Source organism: Empidonax traillii, unplaced genomic scaffold (genome assembly GCF_003031625.1).
Source record: "Empidonax traillii isolate 1590-97213 ecotype Southwest subspecies unplaced genomic scaffold, ASM303162v1 scaffold230:size732421, whole genome shotgun sequence".
In the NCBI taxonomy this organism is placed as follows: Eukaryota; Metazoa; Chordata; class Aves; order Passeriformes; family Tyrannidae; genus Empidonax; species Empidonax traillii.
In genome coordinates this window covers 239,014-262,411 of record NW_020955423.1, presented here as the reverse complement: position 1 = coordinate 262,411, position 23,398 = coordinate 239,014, and the positions used below count along the sequence as shown (strand labels likewise).

Below are 23,398 nucleotides of genomic sequence, written 5' to 3'. Positions count from 1 at the left end.
GCTGCTCTGTGGTAAAGAAGGCCAGCTCATCTTCAGGTCCCTCTCATCCTTCCTGACCCCTTTCTCAGGGAGATTCCCTTCCCTTTTCCATTTAGTGTTTATCCCCCATCCTCCACAGTTGCTTATCCCTTTGCTGATGTGCAGCTTGAGTTGTAGGAGGTTCAGAGTCTGTCCTAAGCAGCTTCACCTTTCCCCTGACAGCCACCCATGAAACTTTTAGCAGGAAAAAAATGACTGTGATCCCCCCTGGAAGGTGGACAATGTTCCAGAGGATGAAGGATCTGCTGGGGTCTAAAACAGGACTTTAAAGACTGCTAAGAATATGCTGTCTGTCTGTAGAGCATTTTGATTCACTGCCCTGGAAACTGGCAGCTGTTTTCTGTGAATGGCCACTGAAGTTACAGCACAGAGACTGCTCTGCTCTGACTCAGTGGAGAACTTACTGATGACCTTGCTAAGACACTTCTCTGCTTCTCTGAGCCTCCAGTGGAAAGTGAGTGGAGATAGAGACCGATCTCCAAGCTCTTGAGAGAAACCATTTTATTCTTGTGAAGCATTTCTGAGATCCTTTGGTAGCAGGTGCTGGAAGAGATGTGCACCTGGAGATGCCCAGAACAGCAGTGCTGCCACGTTTGCAGCTGAGGGTTTGACCTGCAGGGGTTTGCAGGCTGTCCCAGGCACCGTCCTGGCTAATTACATTTCTGTCCGTGTCCAATGCATTTTGCAGATTTATTTTTGAATTCATTCCAGTGTTCTCTGCTTTCAGAGGGCTCTGCTGCGTGATGATGTGCTTTTCCTTGTATAGGGAGTGATATCAACCTGTGGAGGACACCTCATCCCTATTCCCTCCCCCAAAAATCCACCCTCTCTCTGTCAATGCCATGGAGTACGAGGCCTTCATTTGGTCCAGGACTGTATCAAAGCCTGTGCAGATGGAAGAATAACATGCTATGAAAAAACCATAGGCAGTACCCTGCTGGGTCAGATCTAATGGCTGGCTGCTCCTCTTCTTTCTCATCTGCAGTTCCTGGGAGTAGCTGGTTTTGCAAAATCTGTGGCTCAAAGTGTTTTGTGCCCACTGGAGAGGCAGGCTTACATCCTGAATGGAGGTCTCCCTTCATCTCTCTAGACCACAGCATTCCTGCTGCTCTGCAGTGGAGACTGTGGAAGTTGCACCCTGGAAAACCGTCAGGGGCATCAACATTGTATTTTTCCTTGAGCCGATGGTGAACAAGTCTATTTGCAAGGATTTTATATGTTTGGATCAGGGTATCTGATCTGTGTGCTGTTCACTGTTCACATCCACACTGCTGAATGGGCTGCTCTGTTCAGAGGCTGGTGGGATCTTTTTGAGGAGAGGTTAGTCAGAGGCAGGTGAAAGTCTCTGCAGGAAAAAGCCTACAATTACAGGCTTTAATTCCTCCCCTCCATTGCTGGGTTTGAAGTGTGCCTTTCCCCACTTCTCTGTGCCCCATCTGTGCCTACCAGAGAGCAGAGGGGTTCTGCAGTGTCCTGCTGCTGGGGGTCTTCACTGGGTTGGTGTTTTCCACCAGTTAGTTCCCTGCCTCCTAATCCAGGTGCTCCAGCCCCTGAGTGCAGAGCCAGGAGTCCTGTCCCACTGAGCACGGCACCCAGAGCACTGGAGCTCTTCAGGAATGTCAGGTCATCAATCCACATGGCTATTTTCTTTATCTAGATCTAATTCCTCTACAGTCCTGTCTCTTCTGGGTGCTTTTTGAAGCTTGCTTATTGTGAGCCCTCATCAGCGCTGCCCTGAGCTCCCGGGCCTCGTTCAGTGCCGGTTTTCTCAACAGCAGAACCCTCTTTTCTCACGTGTGTTTGTCCCTGAATCCTTTATTTATTTGTGTCCCTATTTATTAAAGCCTCCTTTCCTCTGAGCCCACGGGGGTGACGTGCTGTTAGCAAGCAGCCCGGCTCGCTCGGGGGGGGTGTCGGACGCCCCGAGTCCATGCGGCTTTCTCTTCTCTCCATGCCCTTGCCCAGATGATGGTGGTGACTCCCAGCGTGATCTCGCTGCAGGCTTGGACTCCAAGGAATACTGCCTGTCGGACCGGGACATTGTGGAGGTGGTGAGGACAGAGTATGTTTACACGCGCCCGCCCCCGTGGTCGGACACGCTGCCCACCATCCACGTCGTCACCCCCACCTACAGCCGGCCCGTGCAGAAGGCAGAGCTCACCCGCCTGGCCAACACCCTCCTGCACGTGCCCAACCTGCACTGGATCCTGGTGGAGGACTCCCAGCGCCGCACCCCGCTCATCACCCGCCTGCTGCGGGACACGGGGCTCAACTACACCCACCTCAACGTGGAGACCCCGCGCAACTACAAACTGCGCGGGGACATGAGGGACCCCCGCATCCCCCGCGGCACCATGCAGAGGAACCTCGCCCTCAGGTGGCTGAGAGAGACCTTCAACAAGAACAACAGCCAGCCCGGGATCGTTTACTTTGCTGATGACGACAACACCTACAGCCTGGAGCTCTTTGAGGAGGTAAGACCCCGCCTGGGCAACCTGAGAGTGGGGTGGGGGTGAGGGTGATGGGAAAAATGCTGGGCACGTCCTCTCCTGAGCTCTGGGTCAGTCTGCTCCCCATCCTCAGGTTTTCTCTGGGGCTTCTCTACTCTATGTGTTTCCCAGAGTCATTCATCCAGGAACTAACACCCCGTGAGGTCCAGGAATGTTTCTGTAGTGGTTCATATAGCCAAGAGGAGAAATCGTTTGCAGTGCCTTCCCAAGACCCGTTTCATCTGCCAGGATGCCATTGATGCCATTTTCGTACAGAGAAATGGGCGAGTTCAGTCCTGGAACTGATAATCCCATGACTTTTCCCATTTCACATATGATGGAGATTCTTCAAATCGTGTGTGTGGAGTAAAAGGAACCCCTGTTTACCTGTGGCATGGGATCAGGAGGCAGCTTTCACTGCAAAGGAGGCTAATGAGGAGCTGCCCTCCCGTGTGGGGAGCCTTGTTAGGGTTGGAACATCCCCTGCTGTCCAACTTGCCTGTGCAGCAGCACATGCCTAGCAGAGAAACCTTGGCCATCCTCCTTCCACTCCACATGCTGGAGGAGATTTCCAGCTGGTTCCTGAGCTGGTGTTATCCACCTTTCTTCTCCAGCACTTGGCTGTCTTGTTAATTCCTTTCAGTTCATGTCCCTGCACAGGGGCCCATCCCCAAGAGTCACCCCCTGTGCCCCAGAGGATCATCCAAACCCTCCTGCAGCTCTGGCAGCCTTGGGGCTGTGCCCACTGCCCTGGGGAGCCTGTTCAGTGCCAACCACCCTCTGGGAGAAGAACCTTTCCCTGAGATCCACCCTGAGCCTGCCCTGACACAGCTCCAGCCATTCCCTGGGGGCTGTCCCTGTTCCCCCAGAGAAGAGAATTTCAGCATGTCCTGACAATCTGATTGGCCTTGAGTAGGGGAAGGTCTCCATGTGCATTCCCACATTTCTTGCTTGTTCCACTCCAACTGGGGCTCTAAATGAACTCCTGAGCATCTCCCTATCTGCAGGTTTGGAAGGTGTTACAGTGCCAGGTACACTGTTCCTCACCTGGCTTCCAGCTCAGAAATTACTTGTTCCCTTGCTCTCCTGAGGCCAAACTCTTCCACAATGGGCAAGAAAGGAGAATTGCTCCCTTCCCTGCCAGTTGCCAGTTTTCATACCAGGGATCTCTTATTTGCTCCCTCATACATACCTCTTTCCCTTCCCTGATGGCTCTCACTTTAGCTTGGACAGCCACAGGAATATACATGCTTTTAAAGCTGAAAGTGAATCCAGACTGAATTTCTTTCTTCCCCAGTCCCCTTTGAGGTTGCTCCTGCAGCATCTCGAGACAGAGTCCACACATGAATAAAGCAGAGAGGGAGTTCCTTCATCCTCTCGTGTGCTTTGCTCGTGGAGCCTTCTCCTCTCTGATCTGTCTCTGCAGTTAAGGTCACAGGGAGCCAAGGAAATGTGCTGTGAAATGCAGGAGACACACATTATTGCTCCCCGTGGACAGGGGCTGCCGTAAGCATCTGTATAATGCAGGAGGGCAAGTGCCAGAGCTCTTCTGCTCTCGTTTGCGGTAATTAGCAGTGATGAGATTAGCTCTGGGAGATCCCTGATCTAAGAGACCAAGCCGAGAGCAGAAGGGGAGGCTGAGCCTACCAGAGAGCAGGGCAGGGTGCTGGGGGTGAGCTGAGCAGGCAGACTGGCATCCAAGGCGTCTGCCTTGGCAAGTGCAGGCAGCTGAAATGGCCCCTGGTGGTTCTTCTCTATTTCTGGTGACTCTGTGGGGAGCAGAGGCATCCAGTGCTGTGCTGATGGGCGGGAGCAGCTAGAAAAGCACCGTGTCTAGAGAGGCTGTGCTGCCCAGCTGAAGACCTTTGGACAAAAAACCCACAAAAAACCCACTCATAAATCCCTGAGATGTTTATTATTGGCAGCTTTGTTTTTTTAGTGCTGAGCTTTTTCCGTGGCCCTCCACTACCAGTGCTGTTTTTAGCTGCCACTTTGCAAAGCACTTTGCAGAAACAAACTTCTTAACACCAATTTGTAGATGTTAAAGAGGACATTCCCCTCTTTATTCACCATGCTGCACACTGGGAGGAGAGCTCCTCTAATCCAATGTGCCAAGTGACAGATGGACAGGGCTTTTTATTACACATACTGTTTACATATTCATTAGATATCCTTGCTTACTTAATACATATTCATTAGTTTGCTTTACATAGTCCCACCTCTATTGGAAGTCCTTCTTTGGTCCTTCTGGGTCGTCTTCATCATCTGGACCTCAGTTCTTGAGCAGGCACAGCATCACAGTGTTCCACCACCCAAACTGAAATGTTTGTTCTTTATTTTATCTGGATACACAGAGCTTAGTTTACAAAATCACAGAAATCAGCCAGGCTGGAAGAGACCTCTGAGATCATGGAGTCCAACCCCTGACCCAACACCACCTCACCAACTAGACAGGACGCCACATCCAGTCTGTTCTTGAACACCTCCAGGGGCAGTGAATCCACCACCTCCCTGGGCAGCCCATTCCAGTGTCTGATCACTCTCTCTGTGAAGAATTTCTTCCTGATGTCCAACCTAAACCTCCTCTGGCACAGCTTAAGATTGAGCCCTCTTGTCCTACTGCTGGTTCCTGGGAGAAGAGATCGACCCCCACCTGGCTCCAACCTCCTGTCAGGGAATTGTAGAGAGTGATGAGATCTCCCCTGAGCCTCCTCCTCTCCAGGCTGAGCCCCCCAGCTCCCTCAGCCTCAGGGGGTGTAATCGGGGCTGGCGGTTCCAGCGGGAGCTCAGGGTTGTTGGTTTGCAGGCTGAGGGGTTGTGCTGGGAGCACTGGGAGAGCTCCCACCTGCCCTCCCTTGTCTCCTGCCCCCAGATGCGCAGCACCAGGAAGGTGTCGGTGTGGCCCGTGGCCTTCGTGGGGGGCCTGCGCTACGAGTCCCCCAAGGTGAACTCGGCGGGGAAGGTGTACGGCTGGAAGACCGTGTTCGACCCCCACCGGCCCTTTGCCATCGACATGGCAGGCTTTGCTGTGAACCTCAGGCTGATCCTGCAGCGGTCTCAGGCCTACTTCAAACTGAGAGGGGTCAAGGGGGGCTACCAGGAGAGCAGCCTGCTCCGGGAGCTGGTCACCCTCAACGACCTCGAGCCCAAGGCTGCCAATTGCACTAAGGTACGGTCTTGTACTCGTGTCCTTCCTGGGCTGGGAGGGTGCAGGAGGGGAGGAAAAGACATCCAGCCCCATCATTCAGTCACTTCACAGAATGGTAGGATATCCTGAGTGGAAAGGGGCTCATAAGGATCATTGGTTCGACTCCTGGCCCTGCCCAGACACCCCAACAATCCCACCCTGTGCCTGAGAGTGTTGTCCAAACCCTCCTGCAGCTCTGGCAGCCTTGCGGCTGTGCCCACTGCCCTGGGGAGCCTGTTCAGTGCCAACCACCCTCTGGGGGAAGAACCTTTCCCTGAGATCCACCCTGAGCCTGCCCTGACACAGCTCCAGCCATTCCCTGGGTCCTGTCCGGGGTCACACGGAGCAGAGCTCAGTGCCTGCCCCTCTGCTTCCCCTTGTGAAGAACTGTAGACAGCCACAAGGTTTTCCATCACTCCAGGCTGCTCCTCTGTGTTTTCAGGGAGCACACCCCTTGGAAAGAAGCTGGGAATGTCTCTGGCTGTGCCTGTCCAATGATGGGACAAATAACACAGCCGGTCTCCCAAGGGTGGGAAAAGAGATTGGATTAAAATTAGATCCCTGGTTTTGGGCAGTGTGTGCCCTACTAGCTAACAGGAAAGCACTGGCTGGAAATAACTCTGTTTCCAGCAGGCCAGGAGAGATGGACAGGTTGCTTTTAGGCTGGTGTACAGAAGATTAGGGGTGTTTACACCGTGGCCAGTGACGCAGTCCTTGGTGTATTGTCCCTGCCGTAAATAACTGCTGGAAAGAAGCTGTGTTAAAAGGCTGGGGATAGGAAATGACAGTCCTGGAGGAACACAGGGAGGAAGGAGAGGAAGGAAAAGGTTGTTTCCAGGCAGGAGGAAACAAATGGCGCTGTCAGCCAGGCTGCCGTGGCCGTGCTGTGACTCAGGAGCTGCAGGCCAGGGATGGGGAGGGAGCAGGGATTGCTGCCCGGGGTCTGAAGCAGACTGTGTTTCCTTTCTTGGCTGGGCTGGGAAGATCTTACAAGGGTCCTTGTTGTGAGCTGAATGCTGTCTGCTCCTGGCAAGCTCTGAGTGCAGCTTTGCAGGTCGGGCTTTGCCTCTCTGCCTTAGCTGGTGCCAGCAGCCTCCATTTCCCAGTTGCTGTTTTGCTCACCCATTTTACCAGGAGCAGAGTCCAGACAAGCAGCAGAGGAGGAGGGAAGTCAGCTGTGGTCTGGGGTCCTCTCACCCTGAGATAGAAGCACAGATTTCACTCTCACTGCACTCCCATCAGTTGTCAGGGTTTGCTTCTGTTAAACACCTGTTTGCAGCGAGGCTTACATTAAAAATTATGATGTGCTTATATAGAGTCATTATGGAGGGATCAGAGAAATATGGAAGATAAGCATAGACATCTGTTCTCCAAAAATGCTGCTTTCCCTGTGTGCAGTGCTGCTACTTGTAATATTTGTCAGAATTCAGTCCACAAATGCACTCACCTGCAAAAAGCTGGAGCTTAGGCTAAAGACCATATATCCTGCTTATTTTCTATGATTTGGGAACTGTTCAAAATGAGGGAAAAAGTAAAGGAAGTCAGTGTTACTTGCTGAGGAGAAAGTGAAGGGAGTCAGTGTTACTTGCTGAAGAGAAGGTTATCCCTCCTTATCAGGAGGGAAGGGTTTATCCTGGAGCTGTAAGGAAACAAGGCTTTGTTTTTCACTGTATTTCCATGTTCTGCTGCTTCTGCATTTGCCCACACCCCCCCTCCCCCAGAGCAAACCATCCCCTCTTCAATCCACTGACACGGGAGAGAGGTCTGAAATTCTGTGATCCCATGAGGTTGACGTCACTTGGGGACATTCTGCTCCTCATTTTCTATTGACACCTCGAGAAACCAATCTGGTTCAACCAGGATCAAGGGAGACACACTGAGTGGCCCCTGCTATTGAGAAAGCCTCAGCTTGGGCTGGCACAAGAGGACAGACCACAAAGTACAAGGTCACTGGAAATGAGGCATCTCATTCCAGCTGCTCCTGCAGCCACTTGTTTCTCCAGGGAGAAACCCACCTATGTCACTTTTTCTTCACATTTCATTCACTCTCCCTTTCAAACAACAATTATTGAAACCCTCCACGGAGGGTCTGCGTGCTTGAAACCCTGTGACCCCTTCCCACTTCAACTCTCCTATTTGCTTTTTAATTTCCTGTTGGAAGACAATGAATTATTCTGTATGGAGATGAATCTTTGTAATCCCCCGAGATCTGCTTTGAGTGCTGTGATTCTGAATGGCAGGGCTGTAAATGACTGGCAGAGCTTCTCAGCAGCGGAGTTTTTTAAAGTCCCTTGTGTGACCTGTACGAAGCCACCGCTCAGGGGAAGTCAGGCACTTGGTCCCCCTCACTCTTTGCTCTCTTGGTGCACAAGCCAAAGCTTCTCTGAGGCATAAAACAAACTGCTTGTGGAATAAAAAAAAAAATCAAGCACTGGCTGAGAGGAAAAGCAGGTGTTTCTGTGCTAAATGGTGATCTCCCTCCCACGGTAAAGAGCACAGCATGAATAATGCTGAAAGCTGCTGTATCGGGCTGAAAACATGGAAAATGGGTCCATTTTAGTTAATCTGATCTACCTTTTTTTGGCACTTGGCTTTAACGATGCGAAAGTGGGACCCACTTTAAGGAAAAGCTCACAGTGTGTCACTGTGGTCTTGTTTATGGGGTGTGAGGTTCGAGTTGCCGGGCTGAGTGTTGATGTGTCAGGAGGGGAAAGAGCTCTTACCTGCTCCCCCTGGAAAGGAGAATTGGCCACAGGAATTCTCAAGCACCTGGCCTGCATTAAGGTTTATATATCCTGTAACTGATGCCTGCAGAGCCCCGAGAGCCACTTGTGGGACCTGTTTGGTTTTGCCTTTTCACGGGAAGCGGCGCGGTGATTGCAGCAGCGTTGCTGTGGTGGGCGAGCAGGGCTCGGAAGAAAGGGTAACTTTGATGAGCAGGCTCAGAAGTGGTTGTGGGGGACGATGAAATGGTTTTTTGGACCCACTCCAGCCAGCAGTTGGTCTCTACTGCCTTAGTATTAGGCGAGATTTAAGCCCTGCACAGGAGGTGACTGCTCACATCAGAGACAAATTTGGTCAAACAAGCTTCTTGGGAAGGCAGGGGTGCTCCCATTGAACCAGGAGGGTTTGAAGAGTGCTTTGTTCATCCTTTAGAACACAGAGCATGCCCTCGTTTTTCAGCGAAGCAGGGACTGGGTGGGAATGGTTTGCAGACACTTGGATTCAGTGTGCAGAGTATTGTCATAGCAACCAGAGGGAAACCCCTGCAAGGTAGGAAATATCAACACAAAGGTGAAGGGAGGCAGGAAACCTGCTCTGAGAGGATAAAGCTGCTCCCAGCAATCCAGGTTTTAGGAGCAAAGCAATAAGTATAATCGAGCCTAGTGATGAGGAGAGTATTTTAAACAGCTTCCAGAACCATCTGAGCCAGCAGCACAGCACAGCTAGTAGAAACTATTTACCTATAATAGCCCCCCTGAAATGTTCAAACACCTCATATTTTGCCAGTTCTCCTCCACAGATGTTGATCTTTATGAAACTCTGCTGCCAAGACTGAGGGAGGCTTTCAGTAGAAGCTTCAGTTCTGTTTTAAGCAAGTCGGAGCGGGGATTTAACGTGATACCTGGTACAGAATAGGGGGTGGCAGCATTCCAAAGGAATTTAGGGAGGGGTGGAATTTAGAGGGGATATAGTAGGGTAAGGGTAAGGCTTGCTGGGCTATGAAAGGGCTGTGTCCAGCCTGGAGAACGTGGGAAGAAGGGATGGTTCTGCTCCTGGATCGAGGCAGCAGAGGTTGCAGCAGCACTGCAGCAGCAGTAAGTCCTTCTCAGCTCAGTGACACTCTCATAGCTTTTTAGGGCCTGAAAAGACGTGAAGAGTGAAAAAGAAGTGCTAGTGAGGTTAAGGAGCAGCCTGATGTCTTCTCCCCACCAATGGATTTTCAGGGACGCCCTGAAAAATTCATTTTTACATCTCCCACAACCAGAGGCGATGGGAACAGCTGGTGGGGCTCCTGAGGCTGCCTCTCCCCTCTCTCTGATCCACCAGTCCCAACGTGACCTGAAGTGCCAGGAAATTTGCACAGCCAAGAACCAGAGTGAGGAGCTCTCTCTGTGGGGAAACACGGGTGTGATTCCCTGGCTGGGAGGGAACTGCCTTACCCCATTGGAAGGCTGATGAGCCTTTTGAGGGAGATGGTTGATAACTACACGGAAGGAGCAGGTTAATGTCCCACGACAGTACACTGTGAAATGGGTAATTTCTGTGCACTGTGCATCTTGCAGAGCAGCAGCTCTGCCTAAGCGAAGGTTTATGCAAAGCCCCGCTCAGCGGTGGATGCACCATTAGGCCCCGGGGTGGCTGCTTAAATTGCACTATTGATTTAATGTGCAGGAATATTTGTTAGTGCAGTGGAGAGGTGCAGCTAATGACTTCTGCTGGCTTCTTCAGATTTTAGTCTGGCACACAAGGACAGAAAAGCCTGTGCTGGTGAACGAGGGGAAGAAAGGATTCACAGATCCCAATGTGGAAATCTGACTGTGCGTGGCTGAATGGAGACCAACACCAGGTAAGAGCACATGTTTTAAGGCGTATTGAGAAGCTGGACAATGGCAGGAAAAAGATAAAAGCTCTTTTAAATGTGCTTTGCTGTTTCCATTTTTCACATCTCTGACCTTCCCTTAGTGCTAAATTTCTCAAGACCATTAGTTAACCTCTCTTTTTTTTTAAGGTAATCAATATTTAGGACAGGCTGCTAAAGGGGAAATGCCTGGTGAGAGGCTGAGAAGGAGAGAAATGCAGGGAGTAGGAGTTTAGGTAGAAGTTATGCTGTAAAAAAAAAAAATAAAAAAAAAAAAGCCTTGTCTAAACAAAAAGATTGCCTTATTAACTGTGCTAATATAGCCAAAGCACAGGGGTGAAGGGTGGGGATTCATCCACCTGAGGAAAGCTAGAGCAGCATCAGCAAAAGGATTTTTAAGTCAAGCAGAAGCTTTCACTGAAGGAAGAGTTTAATTTTTATCCACATCAAAGCCAGAGAGAGTCAGTGACAAGGTAGGGAGGGTGTGGATTAAACCCCACGGAGATGCTTGTTTATCTAAGGTGAGCACGGAGCGTTTTCATCAGTGGAAAGGAGGAAGGAAAACCCACACTGATGGCTGACTTGCATTGCTTCATGCCCTGGCTCCTCACCTTCATTACCTGAGCACCCTGGTGCATTCAGCCTTCTGTATTTCTCGAGGCCACACTGCAGTTGGTTTGCAGGAGTCAGGGATGGGTATTCACCTGTGTCTGCATCCAGGCCATGGAGCTGTGCTTCATTATTACGAGGGAAAAATAAATGCACAGCTCCCTTTAACTGGAGTGCAGAACCAGGCCTGGAGGGGAGAGGAAGTTGCTGCTCTCGAGTACAGAGAAGAGCAGCAGAGGAAGGGGGCAGATCTGCTCAGCAGTGGCGTATTTTTAAGAGTAATGAGCTCTCTTATAGCACATTCCCTGAGGGCAGCTGGATGGAGCCCTGGCTGCTGCAGGGGCTGCTTTGTGGCCCGTGGCAGGGCAGCAGGAGAGCCTGGCCCCTGTTCTCTGAGCTATATATATTTGTATCAGCTGTGCAGAGAGGCCGTGGCTCTTCAGTGCTGTCACAACTGCTGCTCCCCAGCCCAGTTGCTTAGCAGCAGAACTCACAGAGCTGAGCTGGGTTTTGGGCTGGTTCCAAGGGGTAGCAGCTAAATGCAGCGAGGCAGAAGGGTGATATACATGCTGCTTGTGTTCCTGTTGCAGAAAATTTCTTCATGCACAGCCTGCAAGGTTCCTCTCCACAGCATCCGACCAGCCAGCCAGGCAGGAGCCAGGACCTCTGCTGACTTCCAAGAGTTTTAGCGTACTGAAACCAAGCACCACTGCATACATAACTCCCCTGGATCCCCCTGCCCTTCCTCCTGGACTTGGAGCACGACCAGGTGCTCCAGAGGTGGAGAAAAAGCACAGAAAACCCAGGACTGACGTGAGCTCCAGGACAGGAGCAGCTGCCTCGAGGGATGCTTGGTTTGGGAGAAGCGCCCCAGGGCTCCCTGCACCAGAGCCTGGCCCAGCTGGAAAGGGGGGCTGGACGGAGGGGCTGTTTGTCAGGACCTGAAGGCCAGGGTGGGAATGTCCACAGGAGTGTGTGTTGGCCCCAGGGACTGGTTTTTCCTGAGACACACGTGCCCTGTGTGTGACACAAGCAGCTCTCTGTCCGTGGAGGGGACAGCTGCCTTCTGAGATGGCACCTTAGCCCTTAATTTTAAACCTACTTTAATCAGTGTTTATTACGCTGCACAAGACAGGGGGAGAGGGGGAGGGAAAAGCAAGGCAGGTTAGAACAAACCCATAAATATCCCTGTTCTCTTTGTATTCCCTCCCCTTTTCCTTCATTGGTTTCACAGTTTGGAGGGCACTCTGACGCACCTTTGTGTTCATGGAATCATGGAAGGGTTTGAGTTGGAAAGGAATTTAAAGGTCATCTGCTCAAACCCCTCTGCCATGGGCAGGGAAACATTCAACTAGGCCAGGTTGCTCAGAGCCCTGTCCATCCTGACCTTGAATATTCCCAGGGACGGGGCATCCCCCACCTTTCTGGACAACCTGTGCCAGAGTTGCACCACCCTCACTGTAAAAACTTTCTTCCTTGTACCTAATCTATCCTCTTTTAGTTTAAAACCATCACCCCTTGTCCTATCCCTGCTAAAAAGTTTGTCCCCATCTTCCTCACAAACCCCTGTTGAAGAGATACAACACTTGGGGGGCCTCACCAGAGAGGGACAGAGGGGCAGAATCCTTGAGCTGTTGGTCCTTACCAGTTGACCACCCTCCCTGGGTGGAGTGATGTTTACAGCACGTGGCTCTCTCTTCATCCACGCTAAAGTAATTGCCAATGGGGTTAATGAGATTGTTGGGGACATGCACCACAATATTCACCCAGATCTTGGTCCTGTTTAACCCTAATTTGGTTCATGTGAGCCTTAGGTGTGGGATTCTCCAAAGGGTGCTCCTACATAAAGGCAAGTTTCCACTCTCAAAAAATAAAGTTAACTGCTTAAAACTAGGGATTGAATGCTAAAAGGTGATTTTAGTGCATTTCCCATTTGACTGGAATGTACCCTTCACCCCATCCCCTTTTCCAGGGCCAAGCTCCTGCTGGAGCAGTTTCCAGAGTCACCTTCTGATGGGTAGAGCGGCACCCTTGGAAAGGGGATCCTGTGCTTAGTGCTGTTTCTCCAGCACCTGGCTTGAGGGAGGTTCAAGGAAACCATTAGTCACCTGTTCCCTGTCCTGCAACATCAAAGGACCCAAGGTAGAGTTGGTGGAAGGGTTTTCTCTGATGAAAATGTGTTTTGCTTCTCAGTGAGAGACACAGGACCGGGCAGTGCAGAAGAGGGACCTGGGTGCTACTGCCTTGGGTGACTCGGTGTCTGCTGAGGAACAAACTGAGGTACAACATGTCCCTTCACAGACCCCCAGACCTCCTCCCCCTTCACAGCTGTTGTCAAAGCTTTGATCACCCCCTGCTGTCCCAATTCTTTCCAAAAAAAGGTCTGAAGCACAATTTTACCTTTGAACTGAGGGAAAACGTAATGCTGGAAACAGGCTTGGTTATTTTTAGCCCCAACAGGTAGAGCTATTAAAATGCTCTGGGTTTGATTGTTGGCTTCACAGTGCAGAAGTCTCCCCTTGGACTAACGACATTGTGTATTTCCTGATATTTCAAAGGAAAATATTTTTTTTTGTAAGTTATTTTCTCCCTCTGTATATCAGAACCATTGGAGAAAAGTTGCATTCTGTAGTTCCCAGCCACAGAAGCCTTTACAAAAACGTTCCTTTAGATGCAATGGCTGAAGCACTACTAGGATAGAAAGTGTGGGATGCTGCTGGGAACGGGTGTTGTTATCCTGGATTAAAACAGTAGCTCTCTGCACTCCAGCAGATTAATCCTCCTGTTGTATTGGCTTCCCAAGTTCCCTTCAGTCTGCAAACCCTACAGTGGAAAGAGACATTTTTTCCAGGACTACCAAGTTCTCACGCCACTTAAATAGTTTCCAACTGATTGTCCTCTCTCCGAGCTGCACGTTTTGGTTCACTAATCTTAATTCCAGTCCCTGCTGGGTTGCAACCTTCCCTCCTTGGAAGGAAATAACTTTCAGAAAGTGCAAAGGATGGAGTCCTGAGCACAGCCCTGCACATTTGCTCTGGTCCCACGAGCCTGGGCCCTTCCAGCTTTCCCAGAGGCTGCTGTGGCCCTCGGGAGCAGGGACAGGTATGTCCAGTAGGACTGGCTCTGGCCAGGATAGGGTGTGTTACAGCTGCACTGTCTGTTCTCAAGTTTTAAACAAACTGTATTTAAATTTGTTAAATAAAATGATGGTTTCTAAGAGCCAGGATACCCTGCAACTCTGTTACAGAGCCAGTGCATGGTTGGTGTTTCTCTCAGAGCCCAAATCCTGTTCCTGGCACAGAGAGCAGGGGCTGAGCAACTCCTTGGAGGTTCTGAATGGATTCACAGGTAGAGTTTGATCTCTTCCTCTCCCTAAAGAGACTGCAGCTCCTCTGGGACCTGGAGCTGGTGAGTTACAACAACTTGTTGTGTTTACCTAAATCCTGAGTTTCTGCTTGCGGGGACAAAAAAGAAAAAGAAACCAGGACCCAAGATCCCCTAACAGGTTTAACTAGAAAGTATGGATGTGTTCCCATTTGTAACTATGTGCACAATCCCTTTTCTTCTATCCTGACCAAAATCTGATCCCTTTACAAGGGGAAATTTCATTTTTAGGTGCTTCGCAGTGCAAGCAGCAGGTGGAGAGAGGACTGCAAGACTCACTTTTTCTTTTCTCCTCCTTGGAAATTCTCATTCCTTACTGGCCTAAAACATAAGGATTTGACAAAGGACAAAACACACTTCACTTTTTAAAACTTTTTTTTTTCTTTTGAGAGAGAGACAACCTCCATAATAAAACTGAGTGAAAAAAAAAAAAAAGCTCAAATTAAAAGTCATTTGACAACCACCTTGGCTTCCAACAACTGAACAAATAATGGCCTCTTTGCAGAGAGAGGTGCTAAAATCTGCCTGGAAGCACAACCAAATGGTTTTCCACACCTGATTACCCACATGTTCACCAACTATTTTCTCCCTACCTAATTATAAAAACAAGGAGGCCAGTAATAAGACAGTTTTAAAGTCACTGGAAAGCTGAGCTCAGCTTTTGGTTCAGATGGCTTCAGTTCTTCCTCTCTCTCTCACCTGCCTCCAGCACCTTTTTTACTCCCCCACATTCACCAGATGGTCCAAAACATGCGCAGCCATCCAGGCTGGGGGTCCTCAGTAGTCCAGGGAGATGAGCTGCTGCATCCATCCATCCATCCATCCATCCATCCACCCATCCATCCATCCATCCACCCATCCATCCACCCATCCATCCAACAACGGACCCTGCTTCCTCTGGGGCCCGTTCCCTCCTCTGAACTCGCTGCCAAAGGGCAAATCCTTTACCTTGGTCTAGTGGAGATTAGCATGCCCATCATGTCCCCAGACATGCAACCAGGAATGTTCAGGATGAACCAAACATGGGAAAGCAGCTCTCCTCCTCAGTTGACATACTGGGTCCTTCCTAAGTAAGGGATGTCCACAGACTGGATGATCCGTCCCGCCGTGCGCTCCTCGAAGAGGACAATCTGCAGGAGGCAGGCATATCTTTGTGTGGCATTCCTTCACACAGAGGCTGAGTTACCCTGAGCATTTTTAGGAGGGAAAGGCACACTCTCACAGCAGGGGGAGGAAGCACCACTCAAAGGGATCAATCGGTGCGAGTCTGAACAGTAACCGTGATTCTCCTTCGGCACCACGTGGTGCAGAAGTGAACCAGCACCATATCAGGTTTGTCTCGATTCTGAACCTCATGCAGTGCTTTGAAGTTTAGCTGCTAATGTCTTAATCATTGTCAGAGCCAGAGTAGCTTTAGAGCAGCACCTTCCCTAATTTTTACAGATCTCAGGAGGTAACACTCTCCCTTTATTGTGCTTTATCCCAGCTAGAGGTGGGTAATTAATATCCTGTACATGTCTGGCTCTTTGGGACGTGGCTCAGACCAGGATCTTTAACAACACAAACAGGCAAAGAGCAAATCCCCCCATTTCCCCTCACCTCATTGTCCCCTTTCTTTAACCAGGGCCCAGGAAGGTAGAGAGTCTCCTGAGGTCCGATTTTCCAGTAGCGGCCCAGGTTCTGCCCACTGACAAACACCACTCCTTTCTCCCAGCCCTGGAATCGAGGCAGAACATGGAATTACTGATGCAGCTCTGCTGCCTCGTTAACATCCCCCCAGGAAACTAAATCTGCTTTCACACTTGCATTCTTTCCAGCCACTTTCCACAGGTTTTCTGCTTGCTTTCCCTGCACAAATCCCTGAAGCCATGAACATTTAAGTAAGCCCTGCTGAACAGGAGTTATCCTTAATGTACTAATTAAAAGGATAAAGCTTTCAAAAATGTGCAATTCGTGATTGGTGCTTGTACAGGAAACTTCATCCTTTTGAACAGATTTTATTCCTTCCCAAGCATGGAATATCTTCCCCTCACCTCTTTCCCAGGTGAGAGAAACACTGTATTGCTGCTGACTGGCATCATTTACAGCAAAGTATTAATGGGAAAGTGAGCAGTAAGTAATGACTGGTTGGCTCTGAGGGAGGGAAATCAGAGGAGAAAGTTTAATAATACTTAATATCTCATCAGAAGTTCTATGCAGGAGCAGCAATCTTCCACAGAATGACAACAGGAATGCCAACTCCCATAAGAACTAGACAGAGCTCAGTCACAGCTAGTGCACAAGAGTCTCTCTAATCAGCTTTTGAAAAATCTTGATCAAGAAAAACCAGGACTTGCCTGTAGCTTCAGGAAAGTGTCCTGTGGCTGCTGCTCTATCCACAGCCTTCCACGGAAAAACGCTGGACCAACAAAGTAATCTGGCACTGAGCTCCATCCAGAAACTTTCTGCAGGCTGAAAGAGAGGGACCCACTTCAGACAGGCGTGTCCTGGTGCTACCTGGCTGTGTCTTCACGGTCCACAGCACTGGCAGCCCAGCTTGGGGCCCAAGGGAAGGAGATCTGGGGCTGCCACCAACTCTGATACTTCACAGCAACATAAAACACTTTTCACAAGAGCAGGTTGTGACAGGACAAGGGGAAAGGAGTCAAACTGAGAGAAGGTTTAGGTTAGATATTAGGAAAAAATTCTTGGCTGTGAGGGTGGGCAGGCCCTGGCACAGGTTGCCCAGAGAAGCTGCCCCTGGATCCCTGGAAGTGTCCAAGGCCAGGCTGGGGGCTTGGAGCGACCTGGGATAGTGGAAGGTGTCTCTGTCCATGGCAGGGAGTGGAATGGGATGAGCTTTAAGGTTCCTCCCAACCCAAACCAGTGATTCTCTGATGAAAAGCTCTCTTTCATGTTGGCTGCTGAAGTGCCCATCCTCCTCCAGATCTGCCCCTGTTCCTGTGGAGGAACATGAACACATCCCTGCAGGTTTGCAGTAATTAGGGGCAATCTGACATTATTTCTTACCTGTGGCAAAAACTGGGGAGCAGGGCACAAACAAAAGAGGAAACAAGGGGTGTAGAATCCCACAGAAGCCTTGAGCCTCTGTCAGGACATGTTCCTGCTGACCCTTAGGAACTGCATCTCTTGGACTCAGGGAAGTTATTGATCCAGTGCAGCCTGACTGCTACTGAATTATTCAACTAAAAGCCTGTGACAGTTCCTTTTACAACACCCTGCTCCCTCCTCCCCCGTGGGGACTGTAAGCTGATTGTGTTCCAGTGCTGCTGGTCAACAGCCAGGAACTGAGGGCAGTGGGGACTAATCCTGCTTTTACTTGGGCATGGCAGCTCACTTGCTCTAAATGTTCCTCACTGGAAATATTTCTCTAGCACCCTGCAGCCCAAAATGTTGGGAATTACCCCATCAATAGGAATCCTTCAAGCAATCTCGTAAAATTGTCCTTTGGAAATTTCCAAACATGGACCTTTTTTCCTTTGAAAAGCCACTGGAGTTTAACATTGCCCCCTCTCTCCTTCCTACACAAAACTGGGGAGCTGTGATATCTTGGGGGATGCTCATAACTTGCTTTCTGGTATTAACAACAGCACTGAAGAGTCTCTCTGGATCATGGCCAGAGTCCACAGGGTTTAAACATGCCTAAGATCTTCTGTATCTGCTGACAGAGACTCCTTGATGTCCCCCTGACAGATTTCCTTCCTTGAATTAAAGCACAATAACACAGAAGAGAGGAAGCCATCTGGATTGTTAATGTACTATTAGTAGCTTTCTAGAATTAATCCACCCCTTGAAGTCTGAATTACTAAATATATCAACCATATTGGTGATTTCCAGAAAGACCCAAACTACTCCAACATGTGGGGGGGTGTGTGGACCCACCCCTTTGGCTAAGCCTTGCTCTTACCTACCTGATCTAACCTACAAGCTGCAAGGAAACCTTTAAATCCTCCCCAGAACAAATACATTTCATTCTAACTAATGGTATGGATAATCTAGCACTATTTTCTGCACTATTTCAGGCAAATCTATCAGCAAGGAGCTTCTCAGTGCAAAAATCCACCTCCCTGCTGTTACCTCATGTTGCCTTTCTTATACATTTAGCTGCTCCCTATTAGATTTTGCAGTGCTGGTAAACAGGTGATTTCAAAGGAGGAAGAATTAAAAAAAAAAAAAAAAAGTTTAAATCCCACGAACCTTTCCATGAAGGGAGGTTTCATCTCCAGACTGTAAATCTTGAAGTTCCTCAAGGGGGTTTTATTCAAGAAGACGTCACCAATTAAGCCTGTGAGAGCAATGGGGGTAATGAAGAGTTGAAAAACTGATAAAGCTGATGGATTTTCCTATTTGAATGCAGAGAACAGCAGGGGATGGAAAGCAGCCACGTTCTGCAATGGAATTAGAGTCCATATGGTCCCATTGCTCATCCAGATTGAGTGGGGAACATTACTATGCTTTGGCCTCTCCATCCTCTCCTTTGCTTCAACTCACCAAGTCGTTCCACAACTCCAAGCAGAGAACACTGGTGGCACATGCAGCAAGTGGGGGGTGGTTGGTATTGTTGGGTTTTAGTTTATTTAGGTTTTTTTTAGAGCAGTGAATCAGTTACTTCTCTAACAGGCACAGCAAAATATGACGTGGGCAAGCCCAGTGCTGGCCCAGGGCTTTTCATCCAAGGATCCTAAAGCACCTTAATCAGTAATTTACCTTTAGCACTCTCATTATAATTATTCTCCCTGTAGCAGGCAAAGCCTGGGTCCTGCAGATGAGGCTGCCTAAGCAGCACAGAGGCTTTATGCACCTCCTCTGCATTAAATAAAATCAGTACAGTCACGTGCCTAACTCCATTAATCCATTTTATATAGCTTTTGCATATAGTTTCCCACTAAAACAGAATCCTGGGGTTTCAGCTTCTTCCAGCTCCACAGCTGTGTGTGACAGACTTGAGCACTTCAGTAAATTCTGCTCAACAGGATGCATTTCACTCCTGATGCTGTGTGAGTTCTTAAATGGCGTGATCCTCCAATATCAACCCCCCGGGGGAAAACACAGATTAAAAAAGGTATTTTTCTTCTCTCCCTGTGAGGCAAAATGCTCACAGAGCAAGAGAAAGGGAATCTGAACATCACCTAGGAAACCTAGAGGGGAGGAAGATTCATTGATGGCCTCGGGTTTAGCTACACCCCTACAAAAGAAGAATATAAAAGAACTTAACCCACCTTTCCTCTGTTCATTCAGCGCCAGGCCATAATTGACACGCCCACGGTTCTCCACCAGGAGCTTCAGCTGCCTGAAGCCCTAAAAAAAGAAAAGCAAGAGCATCAGCTGGGCCAGTGCTGTATCAGCCTTCATGCCTGGTTAGCAGAGGTGTTTCAGAGGAAAGGTGGCACCAACACCTCTGGCAGCTGCCATTTCTCAGTTTACTTTAAAGTCACAGCACTGAGGAGCTCTCAGCCTTTGCACAGGAGTGTTCTGGGGTTTTTTTTCCTGCTGAATTTTTGTGTCCCATTTGGATGTCACCCCCAGAGCCAGCAGTGGAGTTTGACATGGGACAGGCTTGTGTCATAAAGCCTCCCACAAGCCTTGGGAACAACTGGTGTACCCACCCCCTCACCTACTCCTAGAGCCACACACAGCTCTGCTGACACGTGTTCAATCAATATATTAGTCTTGGTGCCAGCTCCTGCCAGGGTAACACTGCCCTCAATCTCCCCTCATTTAATTTGAGACCCGAAAGGTGCAAGAGCCCCCAAGCCCTCCTTAAAACCTGCTTTGTGCTAAGGAAGATGAAGCCTACACAGATTTAATCTGCACAAACAGGGTACAGGTACTTGATGTCCAAGTTGTACCTGTGGCAGGAAGGCTGGCAAATTTTGTGCAGCAAGGAGTACAATAACTTGAATTTTCTCCATGGAAAAATAGCCAAACCTCACTTTTCCATCACAAATAGTAACTTGGCAGTGAAATCACACTATTTGATCAGTGAGATGGTGTGCAGTTTGGGTATAAAAACACTGCCTGCTGTACCAGCTTGTCTGGGGTAGGTGGGAGGTGCCTTCCTGAGAGAAATTCCTCTTTAGTGATCCTGGCTCTGTTATCCACACACTATTGCTGTGAGCAACCCCCAGTTAGTTACCTGTCCCTCAGGAATGAAGAGCTCCACTGTGTTGTAGTCCAGCTCACCCACATACACAGTGTTAACAAACACCTGCAGAACAGAGAACACAAAACAAGAGCAACTTCACATCAATTTTACCATAACCATGTCTTGCACAGGTTACTGAAGTTGTATTTGGGGAGAAAATTATCTCTACTTGAAACCAGAACTCAAGTGTCCACAAATGTGTCACTGATTCAGTCCAGGTGGGAAAAAAACCCACAGTATTTCTCAGAATATTCAACATTCTCAAGTTTAAAGACATCAGAAGTTTTAGTCAACTGGAAGCTCCAATTTGATTACAAATGGTAAGGGTTGGGGCTTGGGTGAGAACTGGAAAGAGAGAATCACACTCCTAACCTAAAGGTTCACATTTCCCCCCATTTGCTGCCTTAGTTTTCCAGACCAAAGCATTTCCATCCAACCCCAGTGAGTCCCAAATGCCCTCTGGTCCTTACCTGTGCTCGGTCCCGGACGTGGTTCCTGGTGTGCAGTTGGCCACCCCCAAAAATGACAGTCTCGTAGAGCACATACCCAAAGGACTGCCCAGTGCTGTCGTTTAGATGCAAATTCTCCATGTTAACAGGAAATTCTGACTTCATGGGCTGCAAAGGAGAGGCAAATGTAAGGTCAGGAGTGGTCTCCCAGCACTGACAGGCTCATTTCACACAGGTTCACGCTCTGCCACGGGGTACATTTCCCTGGGAGCCTCCTGGGATCTGCTCCAAGCCTAATTCCCTCGTGGCTCTCTGAAAGCCACAGCAAAGTACCAGAAATGGGAGCCAAGGCCTTGCAAAACTGGAGTTCAAAGAAAACAAAAGTAGCAGTCCAAAAGGAGAGATAAAAGATTTGCTTCTTTTACATATCCTTGACGAAACATTGCCCACCCTTCTCCTCATGGGATAACAAGCCAGTGCACTAATTGCCCTTTGCATTTAAGAGGTGATGCCTTTTAGGCCTGAGATGCATTAAAATGGGTGTTCCTACCTGTAAAAGAGATGGTAACACATCCCAGAGAGAGATGTACTGATGCAACAGGATTGCACCATATGATGCCTTGCTTTCAATCAGGGGAGGCAGAGGAAGAGGATGGCCTGGGGTGTGAAAAAAAAAAAAAAGAAAGATGGAACAGTGATTTCAGCCAACACACATTTAAGGCCCCTCCAGACCTTTGGTCCCCCTCCCATCTTTTGGAAATATTCCCCAGCCAACCAACAAACTCCAGCAGAAGGGCCAGTTTAAACAATTCCCTCATTTAACACTGTAGGTGGAACAGTATTTTGGTTCCTGGGTCTATAATTACCAATGATCACGCTGAAGAGTTGTCTGAGCTTGAAGAATTTGGATGTGTAGTCTCCAGCCTCTGTCAGCACAGCATCATAATCTGGAAAAGCAGCACATGTGATTTAAAAACATACAGCAGCTCTGGGACAGCTTCATGCAAGAAGTAAAAGCCCAAGACACAATTTTCATGGCACTTTAAGCTGAGTGAATGTCACTAAATAACCACTGTGAATGTCACTAAACAACCACTAATTTGGAGAAGAGCCATTTGTGAACGAGCAACATACTTTCAGAGACCTAATTTGCACATAATCCAGAATTTCACACAGGATAAAGTCAACAATTAAGCATTTTAACAAAGGGCTGTTGGGATGAAGAGAGATTTATGATACAATTTGACTTGGTAAAATAAAGAACCAGAATGGTATTGTGGATCACTGTTCCTTCCTAGAAAGAAGAGAAGCAAAGTCATCATCTGTGCTGCCTCAATTTACAACTAGTAAGGGGATCCTCCACATCCTGAAATGGGTTTGGAAATAGGAAATACTAATGTAAACCCTCTTGTTAGACAGGTGTTTGCCTCTGAGCTCAGAGTTTTTAGGAGGAGTGGTTCTACTGACCATTTCTAAGCGTGTCTCTGTCAACTGTAACTAGCCCAGGGGTATCAAAGCTGCACTGCCACCACAGGCAAAGCAGTGAAAGAAAACTCACCATAACTGGTGACATCTGACTTGTACTCATCAGCTTCCAGAGCCCCATTCATGAAGCCGAAGTTGGTGCCTCCGTGGAACATGTAGAGGTTGATGGATGCTCCTGTTTTGAGGATACTGGCCACAGTGGTCACCATTTCTGCAAAGGAAGGGCAGTCTCAGAGGGGCCACAGACCACAAATCTGGGCTGTAACACTGCCAGGAATTCAAAGCAGACCCAAACACCCTGGTCCCTGTCAGTCAGCCACCCCTGTGCAATTACAGTGATTGGTGTGGTGGTTTGTATCTCGGACTGACACTTTGGGGCACATTCATACATTCAAATAATCCTCTGCTCTAAGTGAAAAAGGGTAAAGTTCATGGACTCCAGCAGAAATTTTGCTTTTAAGCAGAGGAGCTGAAAGGACTACTCAGCCAGACTCCTAAACTGAACACACTAATGACCCAATTACAAAGACAATTGCAGGAGGATAAGAGAGTCATTAAAACAGTCTTATATAGCTCTGTTTTCACTGCAGTTTAGATGCCCTGGAGGTTCTAGAGCTGTTGGTTTATTTTTTTAGTACTAGTCTTCCTAATGAGCTTTTAACCACGAAGAAGGTGCTACCCTTGCAAGAGGCTTAAATTCACCACATTCCCACAGGAGGTAAATTGCTCCCCTGCCTGCAAGGACAGAATTTGGTGCTCACCATCTGCATCAAAGACATAGTGAGGGCCTCCCCAGTTATCAAACCACCCAGTCCAGTACTCCATCACCATCTTTGGCTGATCTCTCTGTGCCAAAAAGAAAAACAGAGTTAAAACGGATCCAGGGCAGTCCTGCACTCATCCCTGTTTTCTAGAGAAGCACTGTTCAAATCCAGCTCAGTGAAATGGTTTACAAGAGTGTTTTCTTCTCAGCTGGCACAGACAAAAGGCAGCTAAGGAGCTCTGGACATGTGAGGAACAAGATGCTGT

The 23,398-nt window shown here is 48.9% G+C and overlaps 2 protein-coding genes across 9 annotated transcripts in view; one reads left to right on the top strand and one right to left on the bottom strand.

Annotated features, from left to right (window-relative positions):
• B3GAT1 (beta-1,3-glucuronyltransferase 1) overlaps positions 1 to 13,278 on the top strand; it is a 49,323-nt gene extending 36,045 nt beyond the window's left edge. For 4 of the 6 annotated variants that reach the window (XM_027888074.1, XM_027888078.1, XM_027888073.1 and 1 more), the window contains 4 exons: positions 2,005 to 2,513; positions 5,401 to 5,697; positions 10,168 to 10,285; positions 11,497 to 13,278. In XM_027888074.1, coding sequence (XP_027743875.1) covers positions 2,005 to 2,513; positions 5,401 to 5,697; positions 10,168 to 10,254 — 893 coding nt within the window. In that variant the 3' untranslated portion in view covers positions 10,255 to 10,285; positions 11,497 to 13,278. The remainder of the gene's footprint in view (positions 1 to 2,004; positions 2,514 to 5,400; positions 5,698 to 10,167; positions 10,286 to 11,496) is intronic. The other 2 variants (XM_027888075.1, XM_027888077.1) reach the window with 1 other exon arrangement.
• Positions 13,279 to 13,346: 68 nt separating this feature from the next.
• GLB1L2 (galactosidase beta 1 like 2) overlaps positions 13,347 to 23,398 on the bottom strand; it is a 21,405-nt gene continuing 11,353 nt past the window's right edge. For 2 of the 3 annotated variants that reach the window (XM_027888071.1, XM_027888069.1), the window contains 11 exons: positions 23,131 to 23,215; positions 22,443 to 22,580; positions 21,751 to 21,831; positions 21,435 to 21,541; positions 20,906 to 21,052; positions 20,427 to 20,498; positions 19,510 to 19,588; positions 18,488 to 18,575; positions 16,627 to 16,741; positions 15,890 to 16,006; positions 15,145 to 15,420 (listed from right to left, as the gene is read on the bottom strand). In XM_027888071.1, the coding sequence (XP_027743872.1) occupies positions 15,334 to 15,420; positions 15,890 to 16,006; positions 16,627 to 16,741; positions 18,488 to 18,575; positions 19,510 to 19,588; positions 20,427 to 20,498; positions 20,906 to 21,052; positions 21,435 to 21,541; positions 21,751 to 21,831; positions 22,443 to 22,580; positions 23,131 to 23,215 (1,116 nt within the window). In that variant the 3' untranslated portion in view covers positions 15,145 to 15,333. Of the gene's footprint in view, positions 13,730 to 15,144; positions 15,421 to 15,889; positions 16,007 to 16,626; positions 16,742 to 18,487; positions 18,576 to 19,509; positions 19,589 to 20,426; positions 20,499 to 20,905; positions 21,053 to 21,434; positions 21,542 to 21,750; positions 21,832 to 22,442; positions 22,581 to 23,130; positions 23,216 to 23,398 lie in introns of those variants that run through there. The other variant, XR_003571689.1, reaches the window with a different exon arrangement.